We start from the raw sequence: 16,374 nt of genomic DNA on the forward strand, positions 1-16,374 counted from the left end.
ATCATGTAATATTTATTTTGTTCAACATACTTTAGACACCCCGACTCATGCTATCATCAATTAACTTCCTGTTCCTAATGAACTTCTAATATTTTGGTGCACAAAACAGGGCATTCAAAAGGCACTCTTTAATCAATCAGGTGGGAGCATGAACATCCTGAATGTAAAGTTATTATTTAATGGTGGATCCTTCACAATGGATTTGGAAGGTTTTCCAAATCCCTGCTTGCCATTCTAGGTGTCCTCTTCAGAAGCAACTATTCCTGCTGAGGTTAATTCAAAGGGTGCTAGTATCAGGTGTGACACGTGTGCCAAAATGGCTTGTGCAATCCTATCATCCTATAACTGTACTCACAACCATGGGACCTTTGTTGTTCTCCCTGTATTTATCCTGCATGAAGATGTAGACAACAATCGCAGCTAGAGAATAAAGGAAGGCAAAGACTGCAATCGTGACAAAGAATTCAGCAGAGGAAGAGTAGTCTCCAATCAAGAAAACCTTGTCTTGTTCGCCTCCTTTACAGGTGGGAGCATCAAAATACACCTGGTGGAGCCTGGAAAAGAGATAAAATAATCTGTAACAGGAATTCACAGAAAGAAGGCAGCTAATATGGGTGAACGTTGGTTACACTGAACTAGATAGATGTTATTGGGTTGGATTACAATTCCCAGAATCCCATTTGGGAAGTGTTACATTAAGGAAAGCTGCCTAATACTACTAATTTCAGGAGAAACAAAACCATGGGGATTACAGCCACAGGATTAGACCCTGATTATGAAAAAGTGATTAGCAAAATTCATAATGGAATCTACTTCACGGTAGCAGTTGCTATTAGCCATGACAATGGATGGATCCTCACGGTTCAGGGTAAGTATAGTCCTCAATGCAACAAATTAAAGATTAACAATTGTGGAGGTGCATTATCATACGCTCTGCTAATGGACTCCTTGGGTTTCTCTGCATGACTGTTGAAAAAGCACACATAAACATACATATGTGCATGCCTCCACCCACCACCCATCCATATATATATCAGGAGTTGAAATTTGTCTTCTGTACTTCATCCAGAAAAGATAACATTCCCTTTGTATTGACCCTACTTCCGGTGTCCTATTGTTTCCTTGGCAGCAATAAATAGTGGTTGATCATTCCTTTCTTCTTGGATATTTGTTGGCCTACAAACATTCCTTGATGGTACTTCCACTTAATAATCTAGTTTGGCCCTGCTTGGCATTTTGGGAATCCCAACGTTCTACCTGGTGTTGGACATTGACTGTCAAAACCAGAAGTGCATGCCACTGGTTGGTAGCTTGCTTATTCCTGGAATGCGCTGTGTTTTTGTCTATAAACAACATCTTGCATGTAAATCTTTGCCCACCAGCAGTTTCTTTACAGTTTCTTCACTGAACAGTTCCAACTAAGTCTTAACTCACCGGAAGGGATAGGAGAATTCCACCTCTATATTGAGTTTGCTCTCATTTTTCTTGGGACAATCAACGCTGAGGCGGAATTGTCCAGAGTAGCTGCCACACGTCGCAAATGCAAAAATGGAAAAGAACTGGGGAGAAAAAGAGAAGGGGAGCAAATGTGAGTGACATTCACAGGAAATTTGGAAATCTACTCAGCAGCAATCCTATTTATTTTGCTACATATCATAAGGCAAGCAAAAAGGCTGGCAATATTACAAAATGGTATAGGTTTCACGGATATTTAGTGGCCACGTGTAAAATATTATACACTCCTGAAAAAATATTGCAATGGAAGCTATTTCTAACATTAGAGAATTGAAGTTTCCTGAAAATAAACCTAGTGGAAGGTTTTGAAAAAAAATAGCTTGATTATTTCATTGTATTGACTTTTTATGAAATATTTTGTTTGAAATATTAAATCTGGATTTTAAGTACCTCTTTCCATATTGAATACATTAATTTTATAAGATGTCATTACTGTAATGCTAATTATATTTGCAACATTTTTGATGTTGGTGCTCCCTGCTTACCCAAATATTTTAAATATCTTTCTCACAAACATGCCAATTAATTTCTGGCCCAGTAATCAAGTTAAAATGCTGAAACCTGGAGGTATGAGGCTTCTCATTTGTACCTTATCTTGGTTCCTTAGAATGATAGGTTAAGATGAGAACATGTTTTGTGAGCTCTGTTAGATAATGATTGATAGATGATGGATGGATAGATAGGTAGTAGGGGGGAGGAGAGAGGGGGGGAGGAAGTGGGGAAACAAGATCAGGTTACATGCAGTGCTTGAACAGTTTAAAGAAAGAGAGAGAGAGAGCTGGATAGATATGGGAGGGACATGGATTGGTTGCTGGCATTTGTCCTTTATGATTGGTCAACTGAACAGTCCATTAATAGCTCATGGTAAATAGAAAGGCACGTCGGGCCGTGGGGGTGGGGAATAAAATTTCCTGATATTTTTTTGCTTGCAAGAACTTGGATGGTGAAAATGGTGAAATGCTCTTAGATATAATCATTTTTTACTATTGCATATTTAAATATTTTAGTATGATTTTTTTTTAAAAAACTAACTGGTTGCAGTGACTAACTCAAGGATCTGAAGGACAAACTATTATAATAAAAATGTGTGCAATATTTTTCCCAAACAAGTTTAAAAACAATAGTTTTTTAAAAAAAGAAAATAGAAACAGATTTAGCAGGCTTCAAACAAGAGTGGATGGTACTTAGTCTTTTTTTCTATTATTCTTTTTCTTCCTAGTCAGAATCCCCTCAAAGTACTTTCTCCCCTCAATAAGGATTAGCATCTAATTTGAATTTTTATTTTAAAAGGACCACATTTTGAACAATTATTGTTCAAGTTTTAAGTTCACTTAAAAAACAACATTGAAAAGTTACAAGCAGTTGCTCTACTATATTGCAAAGATTCATCAAATTTATACAATTAAAAAAAAATAGATTCCAATGAAGGAGTCTGGGAATTTTAATTTGGTGAAGGCTATATTGTCTAGGTTTAATAATATATGAAAGGACTCCATTAGTTGTGTACATCCTAATACAATCTTTTTTTTTCTTTGAAGAGCTTGATATAATTTTAATCACCATATTTTATTGTATATCATTGCTTTATTTTTGTCTCTTAAATGAGACATTAAAAACATTAAAAAATGTTAGTCTCCTATTATTCTAGAGGTCTCTTAGCTTACTACTTCCACTCCAAATACCGTATTTTTGGAGTATGAGACATACTGGAGTATAAGACGCACTGGAGTATAAGATGCACCACGATTTTGAAGTGGCAAATTTTAAAAAAAGGGTTTTGCACTCTGCAGATCTCCCCAAAACAGACCCGTTTTTCGCAAAAATGGGCCTGTTCTTTGTCCAAAAAAAGGGCATGCATAGCCTTTAGGAGGCTTATAAGGTGCTCCTGGGAGCTGGGGGGCAAAAATGAGCAAAAAATGGCCCTTTTTGCTCATTTTTGCCCTCCCCAGCCCCGAGGAGCACTCTGGAAGCCTCCTAAAGACTATGCACGGCCATTTTTGCAAAGGGGTCGTGGTTTCGGGAGGCCAAAAATGCTGTATTCAGTGTATAAGACGCACCCAGATTTTCACCCTCTTTTTTGAGGGAAAAGGTGCGTCTTATACTCCGAAAAATATGGTATGGGGATTCCCAGGTTCAGAGTCAAGAAATACATGTTAAGCTAGTTATGTGTTTTTACATGATTAGAAATGAATCATAAGTCATGGGTGGAGTTTGTAGAATTCAGAAGAGGTTAATCTCCTCTCAATTTTTTTCATCCTGCTATACAGCTTCCGCTGTTATGCCTGACAAATTTGGGTGTACGGAAATTGCCTAACATGGCACCACCCAGATGTAAAAGGTACAAGCCAGTTGCAGATTTCCTACCTCAATGAGAACTAGGGACTTGAAATGAAAATTAGTAGGCATTAAGCACCCATCATTTCTCCAAGCCAATTTGGAAGGACCATATGTTTGAGCTGAGGCACATTTATTTATTTATTTATTTATTAAATTTATATTGCCGCCTATTCGCCCATGATGGCTCAAGGCGGCTTGCATAATTTAATGACGCTGCACTCTGCTGCACCTTGTGCCACTTCGTGTGGAAACATATTTTTGAAATGCTTTATGACTCCAATGTGGCATCAAAAGATTTTACCTCTCTACAAAGCACATCTTTCCTCATATGTGGCCCTTCCTTTAATTGATGCCAACGCATCTCTTTTTCTAGCAAGGCCACCTCTCGATAATGAGCAATGCCTGCACCCATGTGAGTCACAGGGCTATTTCAGTCTTCCAGAGCGATAGCACGCAGGGGTGGGGATGTAAACGCTGTTGTGTTCACTTGGGCCAGCAGGGGGCACTCTAGGAAGAAAAGCAGCAGATGAAGGGATCATCTTAGCCTTTGCTTAGGATGGGGGTAGGGGGATGGGGTGGGGGGGGTGGCAGGAGGCATTTGGTTTACTGTCATCATGGATCAGCTGAGAAATCACCATGTGATCATAGATATTTTTAGAGCAAAATTTGCCATAGGAAGAGCTGGAGAATGAGGGTAGGCGAGAGCGTGCCTTATCCCTCTTTTAATCTCTTCCTCCCAGCATCTAATCAGGGAGGGACCAGATATTAACCCAGCCCTGACCCACTTTGCTCTCTACCACCTAGGGAGCCACCATTTCCTGCCTGGGCTCAGCCCACAGAGCAGAAGATCCAGCAGAGATCCCTGCTTTAAAGACCTGCCATAGGGTGATTGCTATTGGAAGGCTTTCAAATTATGCCGTGACGAATTAGATTGCGAGGAGCTTAAATCCCTTTAATGAAATGGCTTCCAAAGACAGAGGGCAAGTAAAGAACTGCAATGAAAAGGAACAGCATGCTATTCAGGGTTCCAGCCAGCTGGCTGGGATTGTTTTTCCTGGATCCTCCATTCCATTGTACGGCATTCAGTATCCATTGAATGTGCGCAGTACCTCGTTAATCTGATTTGAAATTCCCCCCTACCAGAATTCCCTTCCCCCCAGATGGTTTTGGGTTGGGGTAACCTGCTCCCTTGGAATACTGATAGGGCAGAAGGGTCCATGCGACAGAACAAGCTTACTAGAGGTCCCGTAGGCAAATAAAATACAAAAGGGGAGAAGCTGGTTCAAGATAAGGCAGAGCTCATCTTTTTGTGTGTGCATGTGTACACCCCTGAATTGCTAAGCTGTTTGCGTGGCTTGGTTCATGTATCAAGGTAGTTCAAGTTTACTAACTCAGGGATGGTTTCAACTGAACCGGCAATTCAAGCTTGGGGCACAAGTGGAAGATTGTGCCATTTGAAAGTAGTATGTCCACTTTTTTTTCCAACATGCCCCACTGCAGACAACTGTGAGGCTGGCTAGGAGAAACAGCTTGGTAGTCACAGTCAAGACACACAACTCCTGAGTTTGCAAGTGCAAAGCTTTACCTAGAAAAATGTGGGGTGCACGCGCCACTGCAAAATAGCGAAGTGATGCATCTTTTAAGGAAACAAAATAGAGCCTTTTTGGTCTGAGAACAAATCTGATCCCCTTCTCTGCGGAAAGCTCCGGAGACGTGGAGGGAAATCTGCTGGGGTGTCCAAAGGCAGGAGTTCAGAGCACTTCATAAATCACAGTGCAAATGTACTTCCAGACTAGTCTTTGCAAAATACATAATAAAAAGTGGATTAAGAAGTGCTGGTGAACCTGACAGATAAAGGGATTTAGGATTTATTTAAAGCCTCTGAGGCCAGGATGTGCATCTAAGAAAGAACAACCAGAGGAAACCGGCTTTGAGGTTTTGGTATGCTGCAGGCTATGCTGGGAGAAGGGTTTAGTCCCGATCCGTCCCAGTGTCTATTTACTACATGCTCCGTAAGATGTCCTGGAGGCAACAATCTGCACAACATATTTCTTTGAGCCCAACAAGCTGACTATTACATTTAACCTTCTTTTAAAAATCCATTATCTTTTTTTTTCAAAATGGGAAGCCTGTATGTTGCAAAGCATGCCTTAAGCATAAGCCGTATTTTCAATGACAGAAGTATTCTTAGAAAATGGGATGGTGAGTGGGGCTGTAGGCAAGCTCTTCGTTTGATTTTTAGTAGATACAAGTGTTTGGGTCTGGCCATATCTCCCATGGTAACCATTGTTCCGAAAATACCTGCATATCCAAACATGCCCATTGGCTCCAAAGGCTGGGATCCTTGCTCTACCCCAGAGGTGGGGAACAATGGCCCTTTTGTGACTTGTGGACTTCAACTCCCAGAATTCCTGAGCAAGTCAAGTCATAAAGAGGTCATCATTCCCCACCTCTGCTCTATCCAGTAGGGAATATCTGGCCTCCAGAATTTTCCAGGAAAAGATATCCCAAACTGCCCAGGTCATATGGAATCATATTTTTCAGCTTCCAAAATCCAGGATGGCTTCAACCACAAGGATCTTATATTTGCAGTTGTGTCCCATCCCATCAATGGCTTCCCTGTTCAAAATTCTGCTCATAAATTTTCTTTGTGTGTGTGTGTGTGTCTCTTACTGATGACACCAAAAGAAAATCTTCATAATGGATATGTTCTTTTACAGGAATTGAAAAAAAATAGGTTGAGTTTAATGTCAAAATAGTTGTACAAAGCAATTTTCATGAGCCTGGAGTTCTCCAGATATATTGTAGCACGAGGCCCATAATTTCCAGGCATTGTGAGAACCTATTGGGAAGGCAGTATGAAGAAAGCTATTTTAATGTGCTTAGCTATTGAGGGTTGGGGGGGGGGGGGGAGAAAGGGAAAAAGTAATCCACCTGTACCTGAGCAGATCTGCTCAGTCATTAGATGACAGCAACGGGAGCCTAAATTTAACTCTTGGCTGCCATCCAATGGTTATTCGAGATATTACAGCTCATGTATGATGGAGAGTCTAAAGCTCCTCATTTTGACCCACCCACTCTTGCCCCTTTACCTATCTATAGAGCACTCTTTTTTTCTCCTTCCTTTCTCTTCAATCCTCCAAACTCACTTTTTAAAAACTGGATATTGTTGTGTGTGTGTGTGTGTGTGTGTGTGTGTGTGTGTGTGTGTGTGTGTGTGTATTGTTTAACTGAGTACTGAATGACTTTAAGTGTTACCCTCCCATTCTTGGTGGTTAACCTATATTTTATAAAAGTAACTGGGCTGTCTTAATGTTTCAGGTAAGGGCTGTGATTCTTCAGAATTTCAGCTGGACTTACTTTTGAGTAGATCCACTGCTGCACTGGAAATGTAATTCCTATTGGCTCAGTGTTAGTTTTCACTGATATCTTGATATAATAACTTGTGGTGATACCATTCAATAGCCTAACATAAAAAGATAAGTTCTTTTCCAAATCAGTTTAGCTCATTGTGACTTCATGGACACGTTCTGGAGGCAGCAATACAGAAGTGAATTGGTGCTGCTTATAAGAGTGTTTTATTTTCCACTCTAGCCTGCTGCCCTGGGCATTCCTTGAAATCTCTAATTTGAATAGTAACGAGGCCTAAACCCTGTTTACTAGGTTTCAGAGGCACAGAGAGATATAGAGAAGATACCCTACCTATTCTGGGCACCAACCAATGTTCCTGCACACATTCCAGTTCTTATTGTGTTCTATTATAGCTACCAACATTGCAATAAAACAGGCAGATTCCCTATGGAGTGTGGTCTGAGTTAATTAGGGGGAAGCATCTGAATTTTCCATCTCAAATGCCCTGACTGCTCCTGATTTTTCTAAGGTCTGTTTTTTTTATTTTAGATTTCATTGTGTGTGGTCTAAAATTATTGCTGTTTCTTACAACACAATTGAATGAAAGGGGGAAAAATTGGCACCCCTGTCATTATGGCCAAAAAGATGTTTGAAACTACTAGCTTGTTTGCCTATATGTTTGGATATTATTCTCTATATTCTAATTTAATGGTCTAGAATCGTCACTTCAACTTCTAAGATAGAGCACTACTTTTTCCAATTCCAGTTCGCTCTCAGATTTATGCCGTGTTGACATTTATTCATTTGTTATATTCTACTTTTCTGCAAGGTGGTGTATGCAACACAACCTTCTCCCATTTCTCCTCCTAACAACAACTCTTTGAGGTTGAGTTGAGAGAAAGTTGACCTGAAGTCAATCCAAGAGGTTCTTTGCCTGAGGTTAGAGTAGACCTGAGTGTCTCCAATCCCAAATATTTAATTGCTATGCAACCCTAGCGTTTATTATTATTGCTTAATATGCATTCATTCCGGCAACTGTGGATTTGTAATGAGGTCTAAAGTGATATAATAGAGTGTCAGACTAGGACTGGGGAACCATTGGAAAAGCTTCCTCAAGTTGTGTTCAACTCCTGATGTCTTGCATAGTGTGGATGTCTTGCATCCACACTGTACAGTTTTCTTGGCAGCAAAATGGAAGTGGTTTGTCCTTTTTAAAATTTTCTTAATGGCCTCTTTTCCACGTAGTTTCTATAACAGGTGACATGATGGTATCTGCACAGCAAGCACATTTTAATTCTGTATCATCATTTATAAAAACACTTAATTCAGCAAGAACTCAAGGACAGTAAGTTCTAAACTGCTGTGTGATATTTGGTTCCATGAGCATTGTGAGAGAAACTCTCCGTGCATATTGGCCCATCCATTTTATCTCGCTATCTTTTCCAATTACCTAGTTGTTGGAATACATTTAAATTAGATGATAAAATGAGAGGGGGAGAGAGAGTGGGGGGAGGGAGGGAGGGAGGGAGGGAGGGAGGGAGAGAGAGAGAGAGAGAGAGAGAGAGAGAGAGAGAGAGAGAATCAGGTTGGACGTAGCTTGGACTTTCATTCTGTACCTGGCAGAGCATCCTTCTTGGCCAGTTATCTATCTGAGGTACAGAATCTCTCTTTTGCACCATCTCTTCTGATGCTGGCATCATCACTAGCAAATCCCAGTGCTAAAATATCATGATAGCACTTTCTCCCTGTATCCCTTCCTTCCATCCTGCTAGGTTGCTATGGTCACAGTGGTTGTGACGTGGAGAATTTCCAGATGATTGGAAGAATAGCCTGCCTGACCTGGTTCAATGCTTCAGCAAATAGGCTGTGTTCCAACCCATTCTTATAAGATCTAGGCTAGGAATGGTTGGCAACCCCAGTAATTCTGGAGATAGCACAGGGGGAAATGAGACACTTCATCCACCTGTGAGACCATCCAATGTTAAGCAGTAAAATCCTGCTGGGAATAGCATCCAGGAACTCATTTTTCAGCCTTAGTCCTGACTTCACATGCAGCTGGAGCCCAGCCAAGGCTCAGGAGCAGACTATAACTGATCAGATGCCAAAGAAAGCAAACCTTCTCCACCTTTAAGAGATGGATGCAACTTTGGGAGAAGGAACAAGCAAACACTGTCATCTCTGGAGCATCTTTCTTAATTTTAAGCAGGATGAAGAAAGGAGTTAGACAGACTCCTCTTGACTTATAGGGGTGCTGGTATGGTGGACTCACCCATTCTAGCAACTTTACAAAACCCAGGGGCTCCTTGAAGATCCGGAACTGTCCCACCGCCACAAGCTGTGAAAAGAGAAAGGAAATTTAGTTTACAAACCTGTGGAATATATACATCTAAGATGCTGCATTCAGCAGAAACCTGTACTGGTCCAAAGTCACAGACCTTTGACATCTTTCAGCTGGATAAGCTGAAGGTGAATCTGGAATTTAATAAGTACCTAGGATAGGTATGGCCATGAAGGTCCACCCCTTTTCCTGTCTCCTTTTGTCTCATTCAGAAAATCAAAAGTTTCCATCCCCCAGATCAGTTGGGATCCACCAAACATGTTCAAGCAAAGCAAACATGCTAAAGAATAGACGCTGTAGTTGGACGCTCTCTGCCACACTTCTCAGAATCATTTATTCAGTTTGTTTTTTTCTAAGCACTACAACGAAATAGAATAACCTTGGAATCACACAGGGAAATGGCCCAAAGTGTCTTTCAAAAGTGTCCAGTTAAGTCAGGCTTCCCCAACTTGACAACATCTGGATATGTTGGAAGGAAATTTCAAGAATTCATGGGAATTCTGGCAATTCCTGTCCCAACATATCTAGAGGATGCCAAGTGGAAGAAAGGTCTAATTGGATTTGCTTTAGCTTCCCTTATAACCAATACTCAGAAAACATACTGCAATCCAATATAACGTGATTTAAATAGGGTAAGTTAAATGATATTCCCCTTTAATTTTCTGGGCTGCTCTTTTGCTCTTAAAAAGGTGTTGGCTCAAATATGTTTAAAAAAAAACATAATGAGAGCTGATAAAACCATAGCAGGGGGGGGGGCAGTGAAGAGAAGGAAAAATCCCGCCTGGACTACTGCAATGCTCTCTACATGGGGCTCCCCTTGAGGTGCGCCAGGAGATTGCAGTTGGTCCAGAATGCAGCCGCGCGGCAATTATGGGGAGAACGAAGTTCTCCCATATAACACCTCTCCTGCGCGAGCTGGACTGGCTTCCTGTGGCCTACCGGATGCGCTTCAAGGTGTTAGTTACCATCTTTAAAGCGCTCCATGGCACAGGGCCTAGCTACCTGCGGGATCGCGTTCTGCCCCACACATCCCTGCGACCTATTCGCTCGCATAGGGAGGGACTTCTCCGGGTGCCGTCCTCCAGAGAGTGTCAGAGGGCGGCGCCCAGGAGTAGGGCCTTCTCTGTGATGGGCCCTACCCTTTGGAATGACCACCCCCCAGACATTAGGACAACGACTGACCTCCGCTCCTTCCGCACGAAACTTAAGACCCACCTGTTCCGACTAGCCGGCCTGGCTTAATTTAGAGCTTCTCCACCTCTTGGGCATTTTTAATTTTAATTTTTAACTTTAACTATCATTGGGGTTTTTAATTGTTTTAAATTATTGTAATTTATTTATTTATTGTTCCACCTCCTCCATATTGTATCGTGGTAACCGCTGCTGGTGTACGTCGCCCCGAGTCCCTTGGGGGAGAGGGGGCGACTAAGAAGTCAAAATAATAAATAAAAATAATAAATAATAATAAAAAAATAGTTCAAGACTGTTGTCAGCAAAGATAACTAGTTTAGAATTTGCTAGGGTATCTTAATGGAGATAACTGAAAGAAGCACATTCAGTAATGAAACCCTGTCAGGATTCCCAAATGCCAAACCAGGAGTGATGGCCCCTCTTCCTCACAAAGCACCTTTCCAGGGAGGTGAGGTGCTAACTTATTCTCAGCACCAGATAGGTTTGGGATTGAAGGCTGTTTGAGACTTCCACCACTGTTCTGGAAGGCGAAAGAGACTGTCCTAGAAACAGGTAAAAAACAATGCATAATAGGTCATCTAGCATGGCTTTTCTCTTAGCTAGATCTGTTCCTATACTACAGGCAGCACTCAACAAAGGAAAAATGTATCAGAGATCTTAAAAGGCTCATACATCTCTTGTGTGTGGTGCACACGAATGCTGCAATTTTCTGAATGCTGAAATCTCCCATCTATATATAAATACTATGTAGCATTTTCAAGAATCAAAACTGCTTCGTATAGCTAATCATATAGGTTAGCTCAGTAAAGTCAACATACCAAAGGTTATTATTCGCATGGTGTCCTTGGCTTCATGATATATGCCAAAAATATGTCTCATGACCACAGACTGGCACGATAGTCATCATATCCTCTGGTGCATGCTGAGATAGACATAGGGCTGCCCAAGGCACATCAGTGACACAGATCCTTTCTTCATACACATCTATGAGTAGGTACATCTGCCTACACTGCAAACCACTCCACGGTTTTTCACCGTTCTAGATGATCCCATATTTTGGGGACATTTTTGTCCCACATTTGTCCATCTTACACTGATGTGCAACTGAAAACCCTGCTCTCTTATGACACACACACACATATCTCTGACTTGTACAGCCTCACACAGGCAATGTGATACCACTGCCTACGCACACCATCCAATAGCTGAACTGCCCTGCAGGCTAGCAAAACCTCTTATCTTGTTCACAAGCAGTTTGGACTAATTCTGTTTCCCAGCATCTCCTGCCTGGCCTCAGAACATGCCTCGAGACAATTCACTTATCGGCAGTAAAAAAGCCAGGATGCTCAAAAGCATCGGCACCAGCAACAACATTCCCCTCTCTGAGAAAGTTGACTGATTTGCATTTATAATTTCACCTGTTCTAGAAGAAATGGACAGCTCCACGTCTAAAAAATATAAAATATACAAACATTACATTCAATTGAAAAAGAGTTAAAAGCCAACAGAATCAAATACATTTTGTCCCGAAGTTAACAAAAGCCAAATAAAAGACCACAATTTGTTGTTCCATCTAACCACTGGGGTTGGATGGAAACATCACCACCAGAAGCCCTCTCGTATTTTTAATCATGTTTTTCCCCCTTTCGTCTTGTAAGATCCAAGGGAAGAAACAAGGATTGAGTGAGTCTGCAGTCCTAAGCTTTCTTATTACCCAAGGGGACTTACTTTTGAGTAACCATCTTACAACTGGGCAGGAAGAAGTGTAATGCGACAATCTTCTCTGGAATATCCCCAAGTCTACCCTTCCCTCTTCAACAGCCTTAGTTAGGGCTCTTCCTCATATTCCCCCTAACCAGGAAACCAATGTGTCCTCCTAGCCTTTCCCATGCCACTGTCTTTGTCTCATTTCCAGCTCACAGCAGAGGCAGCTTAAAGTCAACACCAGCACTTTGAAATTTAACATTAAGTTTACCCTCTTGCCCCACAATAACTTTTGCCAAGGACACAACCTAGCACATTTGATCAATAGGAAGCTGGTGATGTGGTCAGGAATTGGGATGTGCCCAGTTCCTAGCCACTTTGGACTGCTGCGAGCACCACCGCCACCCTCCGCTCCCCCATCACTGAATGCTGCTCAGTGTGACCATATCTAGTTTGGGCTGTAGGAGACACCAGAGATGTCGCTGCTGCAGAGACATTTGCTTGCCTAATTCTTGGCCAGCACTTTCTGAGGTTCTTATCGGTCCTAGGCAGGGTCTTTATATATGTACAGGTCTAATGCTCTTTTGAAAGAGCACTGGATATGTGTTCAGAAATAGCTTGGCTGACAGGTACAGACAAGAGAGCACCTGCTCCTGACCTAATACAGGACTAAGCCCGCCATTCAATCTACACTAATTCAGTTATGCTGAAAACAATTAGTGGCTGGGTTTCCTGCTGGCAGGTGGTTCCAGTGAGAGGGAAAATTTAAATGGGACAATCCATCAATCACTTTCCTCATCTTGTTCTGCATGAAAGCTGTAAGGGCATTCATGAGCCTTTTGAGTGAGACTGAACAGGGCTTGACTATTGGGATAGCAAACTGTAGGGATGTTTTTCCACTGGCTGGTGGACGACACTTTAACACGGACATCCGTTTGTTCTCTTAATGCTTCTCCTTATGCAAAGAACAGCTCAAAATCCCATGTAGGAAAAAAAATCTACATTTCTTCCTTCCATCTTTCTGATCTATTTAAAGCACTCTGCCCTCACGATACTTCAGGTTCCCAGAGACACTTCATCCAAAAAGGGAAAAATTAATAATAATACAAAGTTCGTGCCAGTCCTTGTGGCTCCCTCAAAAAATACTTCCACTGCATTGAAATATGAATCCCACAGCCTGTGCAACAACGTTGCTTCCCTGAACCTGTTCCATCAGGGCAGAAAATTAGAAGCCACCTTCATTCCCAAGGGGAAAGAAATCACTTCCTTTTGCAAATCGTCCCCTCTGCCTGGTACATCTTGCTGCAGTTGCTCTAGGGAACAGGGATTAGAAACTGCCCCTAAGCGACAAATCTTATTTTGCCTGCTCTCCGTTTCCTCTAGTCTAGTATCTATAACTACCTCTCTCCAACCAACCCATTTTACCTACTGACATCCTTCTCCACTCAAAACATGATCAAATAAAATCTCATCTCATGCCCCCACCCCTCCTTCCTCGCTCTTCTTCTCCCTCCTCCTTTCTCTGGCTTGGAGTTATTCCGCAGCCATTCTGACAACCCCTCTTCCATCCATCCATCATCTGCTGCACCCTGCAAAGAGAAGGGCTGCTGCCCCTTTTACCCTCTGTGCTCACTTACATCGCCTGCCTGGCCACTCTCCTTTTGGCAGGAAGCACCATTATTTATTTATTCATTCATTTGGTGAAGCTCCAAGGCAAAGAGAATTGTGCACATCAGTTCCATATTATCCGGTTAATCTGTTTTTCTCTTCCTTGCAATCACCTTGCCCAATTTCTAGGACATGCCTAGCTCCAACTCTGCCAGTCCTCTTTCCCCCCAATTCTCAGTTATGGTATTGCGACTGAGCCCACCCACCTCTTCAATCCTTGCAGACACTTTCTGCATGCACCGGATTCCCAACTGACCTCAGTGCAGTGATATTGATTGCCGTCACTGCCCCACCCCCACTGTCTGTTTACGTGTTGTGGTGCTTTCTCTTTCCTAACCCTCCTCTCCCCCCCCCCCAAAGATCCCCCACGTCTCCCTTGCCCTTTGGCTCCCTAAATACAGCCTAAGAGCCTATTTTAGATTGCGCAGCTTTATTGCATCACCCCAGCCATTTTGCTTGGCAGCTCTTCCTTCTCACCCACTTTCCTCCCCGGTCTGCTGCAGTGACAGCAGGCAGAACGATGCTGTGCCTCTACGTTACCTAGGGTTGTCAGCTACAATCTAGAGCTGCTGCATCAAATTATAAATGGAAAAGGATGGGGGAGGGATTATGAATGACCTCCATCTCTCCCAACAGAAATCTCTGGTCTGTCATCCACCCATCTGTCCATCCGTCCATCCATCTGTCCATGTGTCCATGCATCCATCCTCTATTTACCTATATCATCTTGAATCTGCTTTGGCACCTGCCTTCTCCAGAGTCCCCATTTCCCATTTCCAGCTGCCTCACTGCAGCAATTTCACAGCCTCCTCTCACCTCCCCTCCCTCCCAGCCAGGACGGGCTCAGTGCAGCTCCTTCAAATTGCTGCAGTGGGTGATGTGAACTCCCCGCGGCTCCGTTAGTCTGCATCCCCACTTTGGGAGGCTGCAGTGCTCACCTAACTAAACAGTGCTTCCACCCCAACCCCGTTGCTCTAAAACGGAGGCTCTCGTCTCGCTGCAGCTCGCAGATGGTGCTGCACCCGGCGCATCTTCAATCTCGATCCAGGCAGGATGGGATTAAAGCGGGGAAGCGGCCATTGGAAGGGTGGGAGCCAGCTTAGCTGATCAACATCCCAATGTGGGGGTGCGCGCTAAGAAGGCTGTGGGGAGCTGTTCCCGGTGTTGAAATCCTCAGCGCTTACCTGATTGATGACTTCCATCTTTGCTTGGGGAAAGCGAGGGCGACGCAGCAGAGCGCAGGGGAGGTTGGGGCCGGGGGGGGGGGACCTTATCTGGAGCAGCCTCAGAGGGAGGGGCGAAGAGCGTGAAGTGGGGGGAGAGTAATAGCGGTAGGGAGAGATTGGAAGAGCCGGGAGGGATGACGTCAAAGCTACTGGCAGGGGAAGCTAGGATGAGAACCATGTTCTTTCTGGGCAAATGGAGAATACTTTTAGAGAGGGAAATGGAGGTTAAGTTGATGCTAAAGTTAAATTGCTTTTCTGTTTTGATTTTTGCCTTTCAAATAGATGCTGCCTTCAAACAGAATATTGTGTTTTGATATTCTTAAAACAAAGGACTGTCTTATTATTCCCTTATGTTCCAGTTATTACTGTAGCCTCAATGGTTTTGTGTATCTTGTATATATGATTTTTAAAAATCTACAAAAATAGTGTTTTCATTTTGTGCCACTTTTCAAAATCAGAGGATTATAAAAAAAGGAAAGGCAGTGGTAGGGGTATGTTATTGACTACATGAGTGAAACCCATAATTTTGATTAACTGCGACTTTAAAATACATCTTCTGTTAATTGAACAGCAACTTCCATTTTTCCCTAGAAAAGGGAGAAAATAGAATAATAAGAGTTGGAAGGGACCATGGAGGTCTTCTAGTTCACCTCCCTGACTGGCAGGAGATCCTATACCATTCCAGACTTTCTTTGGGCTTGGATGGTGGTCTGGATTGGAAGACCTTCAGCGTCTCTTTCAACTCTTTATGATTCTATTCTGTTATTCTGTTATTCTTTCTACCATCATGGGATGGATACATGTGATCTAGAAAGAATAACAATAACAATTAGAGTTGGAAGGGACACTGAAGGTCCTCCAGTCCAAACCCCCACCCAAGCAGGGAGTCTACATCATTTCAGACAAATGGCTGTACGATCTCTTCTTTAAAATGTACATTGATGAAGCACCCAAAACTTCTGGAGGCAAGCTGTTCCACTGGTTGATTGTTTTCACTGTTAGAAAATTAGTTCTAGGTAGATTCTCTCCTTGATTAGTTTCCAT

General features: G+C 42.6%; 1 protein-coding gene across 3 annotated transcripts in view; it reads right to left on the reverse strand.

Annotated features, from left to right (window-relative positions):
• The window catches only part of SYP (synaptophysin), a 28,203-nt gene extending 12,841 nt beyond the window's left edge, over positions 1-15,362 (reverse strand). For all 3 annotated transcript variants that reach the window (XM_081935809.1, XM_081935810.1, XM_081935808.1), the window contains exons 1-4: positions 15,289-15,362; positions 9,473-9,538; positions 1,435-1,559; positions 356-554 (exon numbers count right to left, since the gene is read on the reverse strand). In XM_081935809.1, coding sequence (XP_081791935.1) covers positions 356-554; positions 1,435-1,559; positions 9,473-9,538; positions 15,289-15,306 — 408 coding nt within the window. In that variant the 5' untranslated portion in view covers positions 15,307-15,362. The remainder of the gene's footprint in view (positions 1-355; positions 555-1,434; positions 1,560-9,472; positions 9,539-15,288) is intronic.
• Between the last annotated feature and the right edge of the window lie 1,012 nt (positions 15,363-16,374).

This window comes from Natrix helvetica (assembly GCF_964273705.1).
Source record: "Natrix helvetica genome assembly, chromosome: 1".
In the NCBI taxonomy this organism is placed as follows: domain Eukaryota; kingdom Metazoa; phylum Chordata; class Lepidosauria; order Squamata; family Natricidae; genus Natrix; species Natrix helvetica.